This window comes from Orbicella faveolata, unplaced genomic scaffold, assembly GCF_042242905.1.
Source record: "Orbicella faveolata isolate gen_17 unplaced genomic scaffold, um_ofav_v1 contig_1, whole genome shotgun sequence".
Taxonomy (NCBI): Eukaryota; Metazoa; Cnidaria; class Anthozoa; order Scleractinia; family Merulinidae; genus Orbicella; species Orbicella faveolata.
Window position 1 is genome coordinate 30993057 of NW_028301536.1, and position 20466 is coordinate 31013522.

Here is a 20466-nt window from a genome sequence, read left to right on the forward strand (position 1 = left end):
CTGTTGTTCTTCTGTTTGGCAAATCTCTTAGATTTCCACCTACGATGTTTAAATGCAAGAAAAAAATAAAAAATAAATAGTAATAAAAAAATCTATTATCACTTTCACTTCGACATCCACTTGCAACTGACACTGTAAGTTAGACACGTGACACTGAAAACTTTCCACTTATAGTTTTATTCCTTCATACAGGATGCAAATCGACATTTCATTTATATATTAAACTAAAATTACCCTAATTGTTTAATTTCACCCTTTGTGTGCAAAATCGAAGAAACTAATAAAAGTAGTGCATTGCTGTGAATCACTCAAACTGAATAGGTTAAAGCAGTATCTAGAGGATTGCTCCGAGTCAACGCTGACAGTTACACTGATTTCGTTTCGCAAACGTTTCACACCATGCTCAGTTCTTCCATGATCCCCCCCGAGGATCAAGACAAGATAATCAGTCTTTAGTTAATGCATTTTGACACCACGTAAGTCAAACGCACCGTTCCAAAGCAACAACACAAACAGTAAGTGTTGCACGAATACTCTTTCTCGAAAAATACCGTGACTTTGTTTGGAAATTGTAAAGATGTTGGTGAACGTCCTTTCCGTGGCAATCGGAGAATAACAGAAAAAATGAACTACAATGTACTAGAAAAAAGAAAAAAATACACTGTAAAGATTGAAATAATTACACTGAGAAAAAATGTTATTACTAAAATGGAGATGCAAAACCGAGGCAATGTGACAAGTAAATCCACAGCTAGTATATAACTAAAGTAATACGGCGCTTATTTACCACGGACTGAACTAGCGCGCTAGAGTTTGATGCTAGATACTGGACATGTGTTATCATATATTACAGTAATCACTTGCTCGCAAGAGCTTTGCTCTGTGAACTTTTCATTCTTATTCCTGGTCACATATCTTGGCGACAAGATCCTCGAACACGTTTCCTTCCTCCACTGATGTCCCGTTCTCGAACTTGGCCGGGGTGTCACTTGATCCGTTCACGGGACACCCCTGGGTGTGGTCGGAGGATGTATCTGACTGGCACCTCAGAGTTCGCTTGTATGTGAATCCTCTGGTGCCATCCGGTCCTGTGGGTTTACGAATCACTTCAATTCTGCGGGAAAATGTAGCAGTACTGTCAACACTGAAATTCGCTTTCCATTCAACTTTTTGTAGTATGTAAATACAAAACTAGGAAAACCTACCCGATTAAAAGAATACCTTTATTCATAATCCATCAGATATTTTCGCTCGCGCGCGATTGGTCTAAACGCGTCACGTGACCAAATGTTCCCCAATTTTCAAAACTGCGCGCGTTGCGAAAAAGATTTGAAGAACAATAAACACAATAGCCTCCGGACATTATCTGTTCCTCGAAGCTCATAGTTTTCCTCGAGCTACGCTCTCGGAAAACTATTCGCTTCTCGGAACAGATAATGTCCGCGGACAAATATCCGAGCATATTTTCGCGCCAAATGGAGGCTATTGTTTATTTATGTCCCGTTAATATTACACCGAAGAGCAGTACTACTGTAAAAATTTTACAATAAAATTAGCTCGCTCACCTGGGTCCAGGGCTCTCAACATTCTCAGAAAACGTTCTACGAATGAGCCGCTCTGGTCGCTGAGAATCACTGCACAAACAACAACAGATTAGGTAATTTATTGTTCACTTCACTTTTAAAGTTTTTATTTAATTTCAATCACCACAGCTTCACAATAAATCAGTGTTTAATTGTTTGAATTCTTTGGTTAATAAAGTTCGTTCGTTCGTTTGTTCGCGTGTGCGTTCTTTCCTTCCTTCATACATTGCATAGAAGGATATGCACAAATTCATTTGCAAAAAGAAAATCTAAAAAAAAAAACCTAGCTTATAACAATTCGGATATTTGCACAAATTTGTCACGGCCTAATATTGCAAATCCGTAAATAACATGGTTCGGCCATTTGGTTCAGTGGGTGATTCTGATACAAAAGGATAATTGTAACACAATAAATGGCTTTTCTACTCGGCACCAGTAAAAGCAAGCGATGGGTTTCGTATCAAAAATAACGCCCTTCAACAGGACTGATACCTACCTCAACATGATATTTAGAAGGAGTTTTGTGGCAACTACCGATTAAGCAACAACCATTTAGAATTGCTGCTTGCTATGTTTTGACTAAACTGACGGGATAAAATGTCTTTGAAAAGAGTGCACCGTTCGGGAAAATACGACCACACAACAACAAAGACAAATCAGTGGGAAAATAAAGGCATCTGGGTAAAAGAACTTCAAGGCAAATCTTAAGGTTGTACTGACCAGATCCTTCGTAAGCTACAACCGCTCATTTTACGACTCTTCTGGTTCTGAACCACAACAAATTCCACTTCGTCCCCTGGCTGCACAGTAAGAAAACATTGAGCATTAGAAAAACGTCAACCTGTGTAAGATCTGCTACTAAGTTAATGCTTGCATAAAATACACACGCTTCTTGCTAAAGCAAAGTCCCCAGAGTCAAACACAAATGAATTGTAAACTTGCCTGAAGTTCCACTTCACCTTCCACTTCACTCATGTGGAAAAACAGGTTCTTGCCTTCCTCGTTTTCATAAGCAATGAAGCCAAACTTAGAAAGAGAAACAGGTAGACATTAAAAATCTAACAACATGTACTGCTATACTGAAAAGTCAAGCTAACCTTTTTTTTCTGTTCAAAACATTTTTCTTCGTTAAATTCTCGGTTCTTAGTGATCGAGAGGACAAAAGGTCAACTTTTCCCTTCAGACAGGGCCAACTAAATGAAGTGTATTTCTTTCTCTCCACCTCAGTTTTGTTCCTTTACACTGCCTTACATCAACACCTAACCTCCTAGCCACATTTTTGTAGCAAACAAGCAAGAGTCAACTGACTGATTGACAAAATTTAAAATTCTCAAGACTGACCCACTCTCTGCTGTGTGCCAGGAAGAACAGAGATAAACTCACTACTCACCTGGCCTTTAAGAGATTCAACTCGCGCCCGCACGCGTTGTCGTATGCTGACTACTTTCATGGCTATCTCCTTCCCAGTCTCTTTATTAACACCCACTTGAAAACGGACCTAACGGGCCAAAAAAAATTAGTTCAAAAGACAAATCTGCCGTGCTTTACTATTGTGCGATGGTAGAGGTTGAAAAAGTCACGCAATTTTTCTAGCGTGACGATACAAAGGGTAATCATAAAAATGATGATTTCCTCGATTGCGATTGGTTTAAAAAAAAATTCCTATTTTCCACTAATTCACTTGCCAAGTTGTTATCGTACAGTTGGTTATTGGACAGTTCAATAAGCCAATCACATTCAAAGTTGTAGTTTAAATCAACCAATCACATTCAGAGTTATAGTTACGTGCGCGCGCGCGCTTGCTTTTGTGTTTTTGGCGCCTAATTGGCGGTAGGAGGCGCGGTGGCCTTAGAATGTTTACATCTTCTTTGAAGCTATTTTAATGCAAATTTTTTCTTTCTTCCGTAACTTGGCTATTCTTCTTTTCTCGGAAATTGTAATTTTTATGATTAAGCTTGTTAAAATGGTTTCTTACAATCAAGAGAAAGTATGCGAAAAATCGTCTCTAATGAAAGCTAATAGGCAAACTATTTGGATGTCAGATACTGGTTGAAAGCTAGGTTTGTCTACGAAGAAGGGGTGCACTTTTGGTCTAGCGGGAAGAAGTTTTTTTTTGCATAGCGTTCAAAATCTGAGAGGGTGTTGAAGCGCGAACAAAGCAAAGTACCTTATCTCCATGCTGAAGGACAGTCTTTTTATCCACAAGACTTGTAATGCCGTACTCAACGGTAAATGACAGCTCTTTATCCGGTTCCTGCTCCACCTCGTTCTCTTCCTCACTGTCTTGGTCTTCACGGGTGATACGCTCAATCAAACCAGCATACTCCACTTGCTGAAAAGTTCAAGGAGGCAGACATGCTTGTTATTCAAAATTTATCCTTTTCCTTTCGATAGCCAACTCAAGTAATGCTGTCTTTTAACCGAAAATTCCCGGATGTACGCCCTGAGCTTATGCAACTTTGTTTCACTGCTGTCTAATGTATAATTTCTAATTTCAAATTGAAGTTGTAAATATCTTCTTTGAAAAAGTTGGCGAGGAAATAAAGAAAGAGGAGAAAATTTACATCGGGAAGTTTGGAGGGCTTATCACGTGATTTTCCTTACATAACAGTAACAAATTTCCAAAGTAACAGTGTAATCTGTTAAAACACCCTTAAGTTCGCATTGCTCTGCACTCTAAAGTATAGTTTCTAATTTCAAATTGAAGTTACAGAGCTGTTCTATGCGAAAGTCGGCGACTGTTAAAGTCTGAGAGGGAATGTTCTGCTATCTCCTTGGAAGAGACCAAAAACAAGTTCTCACAATGTGAATACCAGCGACCTAATTATGACACTGTGTGAAGAATCTGTACCTGCGGATCAGCACGTCTCAGAGACCTCACTACTTTTCCCAAGTAGGCTTCTGGTAGAATTTGCTCCTGTGTAATGGTGCCCTGGGGTAGTTTGACCAGCATCTCTGCACTAACTTTACCATTCTTACATCTGAGATTGTACTCCATTTCATCTCCAAGAACAAGCTCATTAGGTTCACCATCATATTCACTGATGAACGTGTAAATGCGTCAATCAATCAATCAATCAATCAATCAATCAATCAATCAATCAATCAATCAATCAATCAATCAATCAATCAATCAGTCAGTCAGTCAATCAATCAATTGATCGATCAATCAACAGTAAATCAATTAATCCGTCAGTCAGGTCAGTAAGTCAGTCAGGTTCGTTTGTCCGTCTGTCAGTCAGTCAGTCAGTCAAATCAATCAACCAGTCAGTAAATCAATCAATCAACGGTCAGTTGGTCAGTTGGTCGGTCAGTCGGTCGGTCAATCAATCAATCAGAGAGCCATTAGAGCAATATACTAGGCAAGCAGTTTTGAAAGTTGCAGAATTTCTCGTTAAATGGTACATGTATTTAACTAAAATTTAACACTCTTTAATCACATTCACAAACCTGTAATGAAAGAACACTTCTTTGTCATGTTCTGATGTTTCCAAGAAACCGAAGTTCTCCTTGAGTGTAGCAACAAATCCCTTACAAATGAACAACACAAAACATGAGATTCTAGGGGGATACAGGATTTTAGTGAAGAGGGCTAGAGTTATGGATCGCCAAAGGTGGTCCCCTGTAGGAGGTCTGGGGCATCCTCCTCTGGAAAGTTTTTACAATTGAGGTCCTCGGAAGTGACCTTGGAAATAAATTTCTGGCATTCTGAGGCAAACTCATTTTTTTTTAATTTAGGGGGACTAATTCCCCCAACCCTCAAGATCCACCCAAGAGATTCACATCACTTTGAATCAATTTGCTAACAGCACTGCCCTTATGCAAGGCATCTGGATTACATGTACAGTACGGCCACCCTCAGGGAAATGGATAGTGGCTGCTTAAAGGGGGTTGGCTGTTTAATAAAGGTAAAAACAATAGAAAAGCCCTCATTGGGATATCGATTACTGGACGCCTAATAGGGGTGGCCGTTTAATAGGTGGCCGCTTAATAGGGGTTGGACAAACAATTAATTTAAATCTATGTTGTTTTCTAAACTTCACAGCATATCCATATGAACAAGGCATATCCATGTTTGCAGGTTGACTGAAACTAATTAAACAAATTAATTTTCTTTCTATCCCTTGGCCATCATCATCACCAACAACAAGAACAACAACAACAAAATTGCTCACTATTACAAGAAAAGGAAAGAGAAATAAAAACTGACTGGTAATAACAATGGGTTAATATGATACTAAAGTTCAACAATTACAAACATGAAATTGTATATTAATTGTTCACTCTGAGTTAATCAAGATACACAAAACAATTTCCTTACTTTGTGTCGTATTTCACTGTTTCTTCTCAACACAGCCACATTAACCGCCTTTCTAAAACCAGTTCTTTGACTTTCTGACAAGTTAAACTCCACCTGAACAGTAGGAAAGATGAAACACACATTCTCAATTTTTATAGACCCTGCAATCAAATTGGCCAGTGGAATGACAACTTAAATGAAAATGTGTCCTTCAGGTTCTGAAAGTGTCCTCCAGGTTCTGAAGGAAGGAACAAAATTGAATTAGTTACCAGGTCACCAAACTGTGCAGCGCCTCTCAGTTCAAAGCTGTTGGTATCAAATGGCAGTAACTCCCTCAGTCCATTGACACAGCAGTTGATCAGACCAGACTCACTCTCCCTACAAAACAATTTGAATTTCTTAAAACAAACCAACAGCAAAGCAAATCAAGCAAGTAGCACAACATGCAGTAAGGGTGATTTCCATTCAACAGCACTAGCCCCTGTTACCCTCCAAGGCCATGCTATTAAAGTAAGCCAGCTGGCAAAACACATTCCTCAATGGTTGCAAAGAATCATAGATGTGTGATACCTACAATATACATGTAATGTTGAGTTTCAAACAGGATGAAAACTGGTGAATAAGGGAAATGAAAGGTAACATGAAAGAGTCCGTTTTCGGTGGTGTTCAAGAAATTTTTTAACAGAAAATTACTGCCTAGTCAATCACAATCGTGCACTCAAGCTTATATATACAAACCAATCAAACCATAAAGGCTGGCTATGTGAGTTTCGCAATTACTGAAATGGACAACGAGTCTGTTTAATTCTCACCCACCTGTTACTATCTTTTCTAGGACTGCGACTGCTGTAGGAGGGCTCTCTTTCAATGTATCCTTCATATATCTGGGATGAAATGCTCTACAAATAAAGTGAAATATGCATATTATGAAATACTAAAAATCACTCAACAGACTAACAGGACTTATGGATTAGTTCATAATAACCTGGCAGGGTTGTGTATTAAGCAGAAACACATTGTAAAATTGTTCAGTTTAACTTTTAGTTATTTTCAAAACAGAAACTCTCCTAATTGATCCCCAAACGTCATTTCTGGTATACATAGCCTTCGTATACATAGTTCTCGGTTTCATTGAGGGCAAGGCACCAGACAAACTGACAGGTTGAGAGGATGATTTAGTCTGCCTGGTTTTAACATCTACAGGAAAGTTTTTCTAGCACAGTTCCCAGTTTGGCTGGCCTGTGAAAACCAGTTGCTCTCCTGCTGAAAAAGTTACTAACCTCCATCTGGATTGTTCCTTTTGGTACAACTCTCACTCGAATAGCATGCAGACGCTTAACAGCAGATGTGTCCTAAAATCATAAACAATGACACAGTTCTTGTATCAGTATATTTTGTGTGTTCAGTTTTCCTGACTCTTTAAGACATAAAACTGTCATCCCTTAAAAATTCTGATAAAGCAATCAATAAGACATTGATAACTTGCAGTTCAGGATAGAGATCATAAGTTAACGCCCAAGCCACGAGCCCCCTGTGCCAGGCACCCATCACACTCAAGCCAGATGGCTAGTGGAAAGGAAAAAAAAAGAAGAGGAGTGGGGGGGGGGGGGGGGGGGGGATAGGGAGGGAACGCCGAGAACTGCTAAACTACTATAATTCAACCCACAACGCCATGCTAACAGAGCAACGAACACACTGCAAGCACATGGGATGACAATGCACGTACTGACCAAGAATACCGCTGGACAATGTCAGCCCCAGGGCTCCCACAACCATATGACTGCTGGAAATGCTACAGAATGCACCAAACGCTTAACCAATGCTAACAGACAGCTAAGACACTAACAAACGCCTACAAAAAGCGCTACTGACCAGACTAGCTCCTGGTCATAAACTATGTAACATTTCATTGAACTATATCAGATGCTACAGAACGCACCAAACGCTAAACAAATGCTAACAGACAACCAAGACACTAACAACTGCCTACAAGAATGCTACTGACCAGACTAGCTGCTAGTCGTTAACTGTGTTAAATTCCATTTAACTATATTAAGAATAAAATTAATGTGCTGCACAACAATCAACTCCACCAACCTCAGACACTGCAAATTCCACTTCATCTCCAACTTGAATCTGGTGCGCCTAATTTAAAATGTAACATAGACACATGACTATGCAAATGTCACTATTAATCTTTGATAATCACTGTACAAGGTGGATCTGAAATATTCCATACTGAGGGTATAAAACTAGGATAAGCACTCTAAGGGAGATTTTTGTTTTCTATGCAAAGGCCAGTCACATGCATGTACATGCACCCTGCTGGCAGTATTGCTGGCATTACACATTATACTGTGCATCAACTCTTCAAAATTGCATATATAACAATGGCAAAAGTTAGTCTTGGTCCCTATGATGAATGAAGTGATGTAGTAAGGGTTGCTATTGTTAAGGTACATTTCTGTTCAACATTGATCACATACAGAGTCTAGCAGTTCACTAAAGTGGAAGAACATCCTGGCATCTCTGTCGCAGCATTTTATGAACCCAAAGCCTTCCTTCAGTGATGCAACAACACCCTGATACAAACAAAGGGCTTTTTTAGATTAGCTTGACAAAATTAATATTGGCCATACATCAACAGTATTAAGATAACATGTACATGTACAATTGTAGCAACATATGAATTAATGATCAATTTTAATAAATCTCAATTAAAATTTCATGTGGCTGAATATTATATGCCAAGTTAGTTTGAGCTAATGCACCTAGCAGTTCTCCACTTCTGAAGTACATGACCTTTTGGGGGGCCTATGACTGCTATAACTGCTATAACTAGGGCCCACACTTTGATGGTTGCTCTTTTTTGATATTCATTTATCCTTAGTAGTTTTATTACAAGTGGACAGCTGTATTGTTCACTTCCTAAATGGTGTTCCTCTTTTCAGGTGACAAGTAAGTTTGTTTCTCACTCTTGAAGGGCAAGTATGAAGACTACACGTAGATTTGAAATCTGTAGAGAGGCATTCACCTAAGCACTCAATGATGTCAACCCATTGAAGTTATTTCTGACTTGTACCCATGTACCCTGTAGTAACCTCATGTGTTATATATTATATGTTATAGGAGACTATTGGATTACCATTTCTCTTGGCTCCCCGTCATCTGGTTCTGCTACATCAACCAAGCTGATTTGTGTAGCTCTCTTTAGTGAGTCGCGGCGATCTAAATAACAATGTAACATGAATATTACTGCAACATCACAATACACAGTTCATGAAATGAATAAGCTCAGAGAAACTTTACATCCATACAAGTCATACAAATAGACAGACAGACAGACAGACAGACAGACAGACAGACATACAGAGATATACTTGTTGGGCACTGGGCAAACTGACTGCTGTGAGGACAATTTTGCCCACCTAGTTTGACCATCAAGCGGAAAGGTTTCTTTATAAAGAAGTTCAGTTCAAATACTTTTGCCGGCCTGTGAAAACCAGTTGCCCTCCTACTGAAAACCTTAATGGAACCTAGCTGCATATTTTATTGCAACTCTCTAAAAAGGGTTTTCAGTTACAGGACTACATAATTAAATCACATGTATCATGTGTAATATAACTCAAAAAGGCACACATGTGATGTAGGCTGCATGGTGTATTCAGCTATGATGAACAGGAAATGACCATTTGTAGTGCACACAATTCTCTCCACATTTTATGACTTACAAACATTGGATGCAGCAATCACAACCTACCCACTGCAATGTTGAATTCCACTACATCTCCAGCTCTGAGAGAAAAGTCTCCCTGCAAGTCTCGTTCAGAAAAGACAATCTCTTCCTCAACATCTTCATTATCAGGTGAAGTGAAGACTATTTTTCCATGCAGTGGATCATTTTGCCGTTTTGCAGCTGATTTACTCAAGGGCCGATCCACAGTTCCCTGATATCTCACACTGCTCACGTCTTCAAACTTCACAGTACCCTCAGGAAGTTTTTCCACATGTACTGCAACTTCTTTACCCTGCTTGGAAAGTGTATCAAATTAGTTTGATAGCATCTGATGGTACAAAAAGAGTAGCTACATACTTTAAACCTGAAGCATAATCCATTGACCATACCTAGTGCCTTATTGGGGATACGGGTCAACAAGTCACAAGTATACAGTCACAAAAACATCAAAAAGAACGAACTACATGAAATTTTAATTACAATGTAAAATATGTTAGGACTACTGATAAAAGAAAAATTTAAACCAGATCACCTACATGTAAGCAAACTATAGTGCAGCAACATAAAACAACTAAATTTATATGTTAAAGTACTGAAACAGCTTGTGAGTGCTGGTACTACTCAGTCAAAAAAACTTTTATGTGAGGGATAGTCCTAATACTGTAGCTTTTCAACCTTGAACTGTAGGTAGTATTATTTATGGCAAGGGATAAATTGCATGTACATGTATATGTATATATACAATTACACAATTTCACACAACACAAAACACTGAGCCATACATTTCTTGCTTGTATCCCAAATTCCACATCATCTCCTAGCATGAGCTCATTAATATTCCCTCTGAATTCACTGTAGTGGAAGAAGATCTACCAAAACAGAAAAACAACCATACTGTAAGAGTTAAAGGGGACGCGAAGCTTGGGTTAGGAGCAGATTTCAAACCTTGCAAAAGACGGCAAGACAGTTATTACTGTCAGAGTTTAAATTAATTGAAAGAGAAAGGCTACATAAAAAGCTATGCACCAGTCACACACTTGTAAATTAATCTAAAAACTGACAAGAATGAGGAAAGCTGTGACCAAGGAAATATTGATCTATCAAAAACACGTCCAGGGCTTGAAAAAAAAACTTGAATTCCTGCTTGCCCTTTGTATGAGTAGCTCTCAAAGTTTGCTTGCCCTGGGTAAGTCTTAGTTTACTTTTCTTTCTATTTAGTTGGCAGACAACTTGGGCCCTGGGTCCTTGCCCTTTGGGCAAGTGAATATGAAAAGTTGCTTGCCCAAAGGTAACTCTACCTGTCCCGGACAACTAGATGACACTTTTTTGAGCCCTGATACACTATACTGCCAACTTTACAGAACAAATAACAAGAGAAATGCCTCCCTCCATTTCAAGATTGACACTAAAAGGAATAAAATAAAATGAATCTTACCTCGCTAACTTTGTCTGCTCTCTCAATGAATCCAAATGATTCTTTCATTGATGAAACAACACCCTGTAACAACAGATCAAAGATCACATATAGCTTATTATCTTTATTGATGCCCTGCCACTAAAGTTTAAGAGCACAAAATGTACATTGTAAACACTGCATAACAGTCCTTTGAACAACTGTCACTATCCTTTAAAGCTTGTTAGCCACAAAATCTGAAGTTGGGATGCAAATTGAAATGAGAAACAGTGAGGACAAATCAGTACTGTTAGGAAAAAAACAAACAAACAAATAATCCTACTTTGAAATGAGAAACAGTGAGGATAAATCAGCACTGTTAGGAAAAATACAAACAAACAAACAAATAACCCTACTTTGACACTGACACAACATACCTGGCATTTCTCAGTATCTGCTGCCTCTAAAAGGGTAACTTCACGAGCTCGGATAACTCCAGTTCTTTAAGAACAAAACTCAGATCAGCAACACAAAAAGATTATACATGTACATAATATTAGTCTGAGCAAGCAAACTGTATTTCGAACCCTGAGACAAATTAAAGCTATCATACACATCACCATAGTCCCAATTATTAGCAAATCTTAGGAAAATGATTTCCACGAAATAAATGGTTTTCAGTCATTTCACTTTTAAAGTAACTTTACACTGTAACCGTTAAAAAATAAATTTCCAGGTGGACAAAAAGGTAACCCCCAATAAGGTAACAGTACAAGTTTATGTTAAGTTCAGTTTATGTTAAGTTATTGGAGCATACCTCTTATCAGTGGCTACATAAAATTCAACTTTGTCTCCCTTGTGGAGAGGTGTGCCAGAATTATTGACATCACTTGCAGAGAATGAGAGATAAAAGTACTCCTGGAAAAAATAGAAAATATCACATTAGATCTGTTACAAAAAGAGACCAGGCTGTCTGGCAACCTGGATCAATTAAGTGAATTATTGCATTTATTTGTAACAGATATTTTAGAAAACTAAAGATCTTTTCTGTGTTGACTTACTCCATTTCTCTGATAGCTGACCCGTCCCATGTCAGGATCAACAAGTCCATTTGATGGCTGAATGCAAAACAGATACAAATATATTATTGCACACATGTTATAATGCCTTATTATGAATTATAGAATATAACTGTCTTAAAAATGTTTTTTTTCCATTAGTCAACCTACAGCATTGACATTTTATTTCTAGTCAATCAAGAGTATGATATGATGCAAAAATTCTAACACTCTAAGGAGATCTAAAGATCTCTTCTATATATTCAATAACTTTGCATATCCAGGAAAGAGATATTCAACCATTTTCCATTAAATTTTATTAAATAATAAAATAATACAGTTTAATGTAATCTAACCTCCTTTGAAATACCTTTGGAGCCATTGACAGCATACATTTACTAATTTCTCAAGACATACACATGGTTAAATATGCATGCACTAACTTAAAACTTAAATTTATTAGTAATGGCTACACGTAATGAATCAAGAATAAGCACTTACAGATTTTGCAGTGTTTTTCAAGAACAATTTGGGCTCAGCATCTATGACTCCATTCACTTTGTCTTCACTTCGAATCTGAAAACCAATAGTGAAGAAGACCCAAAGAAGCTCAGCCTACAGACATACATGTACACACATGCATGTACATACACAAAAAAAATATGTTAATGTGGTTATTCATGGGAAAAATATATTAAATTACCCAGAAAAAGGAATTTTCTGAGGTTGTCTCTTCATAAACAGTGAGGTCTAGCCAGTTTAATCAGAATCTTCCTGCTGTGTTACACTCTTGCTCTAGGTTTTTCCCTTCATGTTTAGGACTTTACAAAGATAACAATATAATAATTGCTTTCGACAATAAGGAGATCGCATACTGATCACATCCCACAAGTTTTCTGTCCTGTAGGTATTTTAAATGATGCCAGACGATTTCAGACGTTGGACGCCATCTTGGAATGACTGACTAGCTAACACATCACCTCAATCTCATGTGATAATTCTCAGTGCACATGGTACGGTACAGTACCAACTGCATGCAGGCATCTGAGCAGAGAAAAGACTGCAGGCTCGGAACTTGTATTCTATGTGCATGCAGTTCACGTTTTAGCGAGTGCTTTGAGATGTTTTTGCTGTTATACCTGGGGTATGCGAAGTTGTATTGGCAAGCCTTACCTCCTGGCAATCACATTGCTCTAATATGGTCATAAAGTTGTACATGTGACAAGTGTGGGGCGAAGACAAAATCTGAGTTCCAGACAGGAGTTGAATCCTCAACTTCCCAGATATGGGTCAGGCATTTTAACTAGCTATTGAGCTAAAGAGAGACTATGTTGAGCTGATCAATATGTTAGCTAGCTCAAATGTAAAAACCTCAATAGACAAACCTCAAAGGACACAGATCCTGCTTCAAGTCTAACCACACGGCAAGCAATTGGCTTTCCTGTCCGCTGATCTGATGTAACCTCAAATTCCATTTCATCTGAAAGACAAGAACACATGACGAAAATAAGGCAATGATTATGAATTAAGGAATTTCACAGACACAAGTTGCTGCTCTGAATGGCAAGAATATTTCCACAATCAAATTTTTTATAGGTAGGGGATTTGGTTGGAAACCTGCCTGAGCACAATAATTCCCTAAGTTTGTGTTAATCTACATTGCATAATTATGATACATGATGAACAGCTGTACATAGCATGTCACAGTTTTCATGTGTTGTTGAAAGAACAGAATAATAGGGCGTGGAAATCTATATAAACATGAAAAATCACTGCTGGCCAATCTTGTTAGGAGCTTCGTTTGCACAAAATGTTCTCAAACCTCTGGCACCTTCATGTTGTTTTCACAGGGGTATTCTTTTCCTCTTTGCTGCCTTGGGAATTTGTCCATGATAAAATTCGCAAATCATAATTTCAAATTGAGGCTTTGTGGAGAAATTAGCAAAAAGAAGTCGGATGTCGAGGTAGTTAAGGGTTAAATAAAGAACAGTTTCTCTCTTAAGAACAACGCAGGTGCAATCATATTCTTGCAATGAGTAGATTGTGAATAGAACAATTCAGATACATGGATTACCAATACAACTCTCCAATGTCTACTAACACACTCGTGTGTAGATTTCTATCTGGAGTGATATTGACAACAATGAATGTCTGGGATTTAACCAATTTAAACAACATCATTTGCTGTAAGCTACATCACACCAGCTGTAAGTATGTAATGTGCTTTAAAGAGCAGATGAGATATCAGCAGGATGATCATTTTTCCCTGTGTCTCATATCATTGTCAAAACTGGAGATATTGGAAATAAAAAGTAAACTTCACACCGAAAGATATCGAACCAGAAAACTCCTTGTGTATACCTCCAACATTCAGGTCCTCAGGGTCTTCATTGATTTGACTGTAATGGAAGAAGATCCGCAGTGCTCTCTCACAGCACTGGATAAAACCATATGAATGCTACAACAAAAAAGATACAGAATGAAAAAATATAGATATATCTCAGATTATCCTAAAGAACATTTAAATAATCAGGGCTATCAAAAAGTGCCATCTGGCCCTCCTCCATGGACAAGTATATTTTCCTGTAGCTAGGGCATGTAACTTTTCCTTGTCACTTGTCAGACAGGCAAACAGGCAAGCCTGGTGTAGGGTAAGTTGTTTGCCAATCAAGTCATAAAAAAGGAAAGCAAAAACAAGCATACCATTACCCTGGGAAAAAAAACATTTGGGAGCTAGTTGTCCATAACGAAAGCTGGAATTTAGATACTTTTTTCAGCCCTGATAATGAAGCAGACACATAACCAAAAAACATTGTTTTGTAAATGCTATTTTACTCTTTTTTTTTTTTGACCAGAAAACATTTAGACAGAATTCATGACTGCTGGTTATGAAAGAATAATGACCACTTACCAAGAGTTTCTCAACTACACCAGTTTCTCTTGCTCTGAAAGGAAAATCAGAACAGCGCCAATACAAGCCAAATATCACCACTCGTCTAGTATTCCAGTATTGCCATAATTCTCAATTTTTATTTACAACACGAGTTGGTTACAATTTATAGATTAACAAAAATATCTAATGACCTAATCAGTTCTTACCTCAATGACTAAAATGAAAGAACACTTCTTTAATGAACATGTTCATGGAAAGCACGTGACATTTTAAATATTTTTTATGCTTTATTGTTTGTCAACTTCTAGATAATGTCACTAAAATTGTCGCATCATTCAGAACAGATCTACATTACAGAGGATAAGCAGGACTGTGCATGAAGTGACATTTTGAACTGCATACAAAAACCAAGACAGTATGCCAAGATAAACCCAAATCATAAAGAAAGCCAAACATGATAGTATTTTTATTTACATGTAGCACTTCCTTATGAATCTGTTTGGAAGGGAATGGGTGAAAATGACAATAAATCACTGTACATATACTCTCTTATTTTTTACTGTTTGCATGATAGTGATGAAAAAAACTTACCCAGAATGTCCAGAGAAAGAACTACTATATGAGTAAGTCCTTCCCTTGTTGGTATTGCCAATATAAAAATCACGCTCATTAAAGTCGTATGATGGTGTTCTGGTCCGATCCCTGCGTTCAGAACCCTGCAACAAGAAATCCACCCTTCACTGAATTCGATCAACACTACTGCTATCATGACAATTACTGTACATACACTGGAATGACACTTTAAATCATATCGTGACCAGCATCATAAATATACCCAAGATGGCAAGTTATACTGTATTCCATCAAAGGTTACAGTATACTACATGTAGCTACACTTTGCCATCTAGCTCCAGACAAAGCACTCACCCACTTTGGTGCTTTTCTGTTAGAGGAGAAGGTCACTCCAAAAAGCTTACTTTTTTTGTCTTCACCTATAACAAGTAAACATTCAGCTTTTCCACGCACCTAAGGTTAGTTTCAGCCTCTGAAGTGCCTGTTATCCTGAAGAAATTCATCTTGAAAGAAGCGACTTAGGAGACTGCCACTTTGAAACTGTCTTGGTAGCCAGGCCGAGGTTATGTGACGTCATTCCGTCCGACTCAAAACTGGCAGGAAGGAGAAAATCCTGCCACTGACTTGGCATCCTTCACAAGGTCAGCAAAATCTTTTTTTTTTTTCCACGTGATTATCCACTTCACTATCTTCAATGCTATCATTTCAGAGTTTGGAGCATGTTTGGCTCAAAATAATATGGCTCAAGAGCAGCCATAACCCAGAGTGGTAGTTAAAAGGCTCTTTGGAAGCCATTTGGACAAAATCTCACGGGCAGAATGACGTCATGAAAACGTGGCCTCGCTGCTGAGTACTGTTCAAAATGGCCGAAACAATGTTCGAATTTTGGGCTTCTTTGGAGACGAATTTCATAAGGAAAACCTGCACTGTAGAGGCTGAAACTTCAGTGAGTGGCTAAACTTAGTGCAAGGTTTTTATCAGTGTTGACAAAAAATATACGGTTTTTGGAGTGACCTTCTCCTTTAAGGCACTGACCCAAATAATTCAAATTAAGTCTCTATTACAATACCTCTGCAGACGATAGGTCTGTGGTATGAAACCCAGAGCTCTGATTGGTTAATCATATGCATAATACCCACTGAGAAAACACGTAATTTTTATATTACTCTATATTGCAATAATATAAACAAAATTTATTTATTTATTTATTTGACTTTATTTATACACGGGTAAAACATCAGGACTTAAAGTAAACACTAAAATTGCATTAATTACATTGTTAAGATACTAATCTACTACTAATTAAATCCAATAACAACAAAAATAAAAACAATAACGAAGTGCCTGCTTTCCATGAATGCCGTGTGATTAATTAACTTATTTATTATGAAAAAGGAAACCTCTGCAGCTGGATTTAAAACTAGCAAGAGTTTGCGCTTGCCGCAGATTGGTAGGTAAGCTGTTCCACAGCACCGCAGCACTATATATAGCTGAAACTGTTTTTTAGAAAATCGGTGCGGGGAGTGGAACAGCTAGTTAAATCCTACAGATTTTAATTCACGACAATTTGGACTATAAATACACAAGCATGCCTAAACAGCAAGATTCTTACCTTCCAAGTTTCAGTTGCCATCTTCAGAATTTGATAATGCAAAGTTTGCCAATGAAAAAAATTTATATAAATCTTTTGAACTCCTTTTAAACCAGCTCCTCTAAATAACAAAATCTAACTATACAAAAATGTTTGGGGACATTAATTTGGCCTTGAAAACTCCAATCTCCAATGTTTGCCTGAAAAATTAAAAAACACCATGATTAAAATAGTACAATAATTGTGACTTGATCAAGAAGTTAAATGCTTAAAGATTTTTCAAACAGATTCAAAAAAGTGAATGACATTTCAGTGCCACATTACACCATTATCAAGTTAAAAAGTGAAAAATAGAAGGTGTAATAAGAATATATAAAATATGAATAACAATACTAAAAGTATCTAACTAAATAAACAAATAAAAAGTTGAATTTGTGTACATATTAAAAGAGAAATTTACGTAACATATAATTTTCAAATGTTCCTCAATGTTTGTATTCAAGTTGATGCATGTTCCTTTAATGGAACTACTAAATTTTGTCGATTTCTCTGCATCTCTGTAAGAGGTTTAAAACCACTACAGTGTATTTAAAATTTATTTAAATCACTTCTAGCGGTAATTAGTAGTAAAGGGATGACACGAGTACCCACCAGAAGACAATTAACAAAACACAGCCTTTGCTATATATCAATCTTGGGTATGAATATTGAGTTCCAATGAGTTTGAAGAAAGGAAGGCCCCTACAATTAGGTCTGTTGGCAAAGGTGAAGTGTACAAAGGCATCATCTCGTTTTCATTTGCTTCCGGAGTTTCCTGAGTAAAGAAAATCCAAGAGTTGAGTAAATGATCTCAATATCAGAGATGGGTTTTAAGCTTAATTATATTGACAAATTCGCAGTCAATAACGATTAACTCGAAGCACGTTGAGTGAATTTTACCTAATAACAGTAACAAGGCAAAAAAAAAAAACCCAATCATTTAAAAGAAATGAAAGAAGCAAATAACCAAATAATTACAAGCTACAATTGTTAAGACTTTCAGACTGCGACGTCTGAACCTTACTTTAAGAATATTTGATGCGAAGAGGTCTTCTACGACGTCAACACGCCACAAGCAAAGGACACACGTTTCTTCACACTACTGTTTATATAAATGTTCACGATAACTTTTGACTCATTCGTCAACAACATGACTTACCCTCATCTCAAATTGGTAGTTCTAAGACACTGGGCATGGCCAGAAAATACCAGGCACGCAGCAGATAACTTTTAAAGTAAGCCATTAATTAGTCGTGTCTGTCCCCCAGAACCGAAAACGCATTTTCAGCAAAATATTTCTAACAATGGTACATTTCTCTTCGCACAGTTGAAGCTAAATCATTTTCTCCATAACCTGTCAAGTATTAATCACGTCTGGAGACGATAAAGCGACGTTACACTTGTTGAAACAAATCTGTTCGGTAGAAATTTACGTCTACCCAAGAACGTTCATTTCCTTCAAGCAATGTAATTAGCATTCAAATCTTCTCTCTTCAACGCCCGCATGTCACCTTTTTGAATTTTTCAAGCAACTAAACACATAGACTGGGAAATTATTCATCGAATAGAGTAGTTTTACAAACCTTCGGAAGGAATATCGCGTAGAAGGCGAGTTATTCCTCCCAGTGTCATGGAACCAAAAAGCAGCCATCTTGGATCTTCTTTCACCATAACACTGATCATGTGACCACTTCAGCCACATGTGCCCCGTCTTATGGGCGGAACCTTCAAAGAGCGATGATTGACGCAGTTGATCTTTGACGAACCGACAAGGGGGGCCGGCTCTGGCACGGTCATTGAAAAAAAAAAAATAATAATAAATAAATTAATAAATAAATAAATAAATAAATAAATAAATAAATAAATAAATAAATAAATAAATAAATAAATAAAACAAAAAAAAAAAAGAAAGAGGAAAGCAAATATGCTCTAAAGGTTCAACTGGAAAAACTTTCCCATCTAGTCCAAAAAACGTTTTTTTGAGACAATCCAGTCGACCTGTCTTCTCCGAGCGCCTTATAAAATGTTTGTCGCTCTCATAGTAACAATTCCTCCCCTTTCTAAACCTGTTCGTAAATTTGTCTGTTTATATTTTGTGCCAATCAAAATTAACTTGCAATGGAGGGCTTCTGAGCTGAGCTTTCTTCGCACTTTCTTCATAGCGGGTAATTTTCAATTCTCAATGGCACATGTCACTGGATAAAACAGGTTGGCACCAAATTCTGTTTAAAATTCGTAGGTCAGCATCACCGGTTTAACTGTCTAGGACGACATCTTCTCAGGGTTTAATCGAGGGTACAAACACAAGAAGAAAAATTAACACACTTGGTTGTGAATAGGCGTAATTTATAGTAATAGTTTTTGTTGATTTTCAAGTAGTTTTTATTAACCCTTTCAATACCAAACTTTCGCCAAAAATACCGTTTTTAACCATTTAGTCAGGTTTTTTAGCTGCCATGACGCTAAATAAGCCTAGGTTTTGCTAAGAAAGCTTTTTTTTTTTACTAAAAGGAGAGATGTTTCGAGGATTAGGTACAAAATTGAGCAAAATTTCAATTCCGGGCATGCGCATAAGCCAAAATTTGGACTTCTTTTTGCCATTAACAGTTCTCAATTTTGTTTGTTACCCCTTTCCTTTCCGTTTTTCTCGGCCCTTTTACACTGGCTACCTTTTGCATTGTATGTTCTTTTTCGATTTGCGACGTCGGAATGTCGTCGATATCTAAACCTGACCATTGTGCGGAAAGGCCTAGCCTAGTACTACTATCTGCTTATCCAGAATATCTGATGACATTTAAATTGATGACGTCACAAGTGGTACAAAGAACACGACCATCAATTACGCATATGCGTAGATGGTATTCAAAGGGTTAATGGTTTTAATTGGTATTTTGATTAATAGTTTTTATTAATTTTCAAAAACAAACTTCTGGGGCGGATGTAGGAATTTAGAGAAGGGGGCTCGAGACAGGGACCGCCAAAGGTGGTCCGAGAGCATCCTCCCGCGGAAAATTTCTCGGAAATAAGATTTCCCGTTCCCGGCATTCTGAGGCATAGTCAGCGCGTTATAATGGGTAGGTAGGTTAAGCCTGCATACGGGCCAAGTGGCCCACCAGGCCGGAGCTTATGCCGGTTTCTGTAGCATGAAGCGACTAGTAGTATTTCTACTCCCCCTAGATGGGATGCTAGTCCATCGCAGGGTTACCCCCAGCAATCGTGTTTTAAGTGAAGGATTTTACTTACTTTACTTACCCATTTATACACCTGGGTAGAGAGGGTTAGGGGCACTGTGAGAGTAAA

The 20466-nt window shown here is 37.7% G+C and overlaps 1 protein-coding gene across 4 annotated transcripts; it reads right to left on the minus strand.

The window, feature by feature from the left end:
- Positions 1-158: 158 nt before the first annotated feature.
- LOC110053547 (cold shock domain-containing protein E1-like) lies at positions 159-18995 on the minus strand. 4 transcript variants are annotated; one of them, XM_089272248.1, is made up of 29 exons: positions 18750-18995; positions 17779-17941; positions 17149-17327; positions 15555-15679; positions 14982-15015; positions 14432-14528; positions 13456-13550; positions 12572-12646; positions 12074-12130; positions 11830-11930; positions 11450-11513; positions 11055-11117; positions 10402-10488; positions 9644-9914; positions 9029-9111; positions 8370-8465; positions 7981-8028; positions 7164-7235; positions 6700-6782; positions 6153-6261; positions 5905-5997; positions 5034-5113; positions 4435-4624; positions 3751-3915; positions 2974-3081; positions 2522-2609; positions 2304-2379; positions 1566-1634; positions 159-1114 (listed from the first exon to the last, which is right to left on the minus strand). In XM_089272248.1, exons 3-29 carry the CDS (start codon positions 17167-17169, stop codon positions 898-900), a joined length of 2667 nt encoding a protein of 888 aa, XP_089128374.1. In that variant the 5' UTR covers positions 17170-17327; positions 17779-17941; positions 18750-18995; the 3' UTR covers positions 159-897. The 4 variants fall into 4 exon arrangements, with proteins under 4 accessions (XP_089128374.1, XP_089128382.1, XP_020615450.2 ...); XM_089272256.1 differs by having other exon boundaries at positions 9644-9911; positions 18750-18994; XM_020759791.2 differs by having other exon boundaries at positions 2304-2383; positions 2526-2609; positions 18750-18993.
- Positions 18996-20466: the final 1471 nt, after the last annotated feature.

Coding starts and splice junctions, on each gene's coding strand:
- LOC110053547 (XM_089272248.1), bottom strand. CDS start 17,169: ATGGCAACTGAAACTTGGAAG. Junction 6,783..7,163: donor AAGGAACAATCCAGATGGAG/GTTAGTAACTTT, acceptor CTTTATTTGTAG/AGCATTTCATCCCAGATATA. Junction 4,625..5,033: donor GAAGTGTTCTTTCATTACAG/GTTTGTGAATGT, acceptor CACGTTCATCAG/TGAATATGATGGTGAACCTA.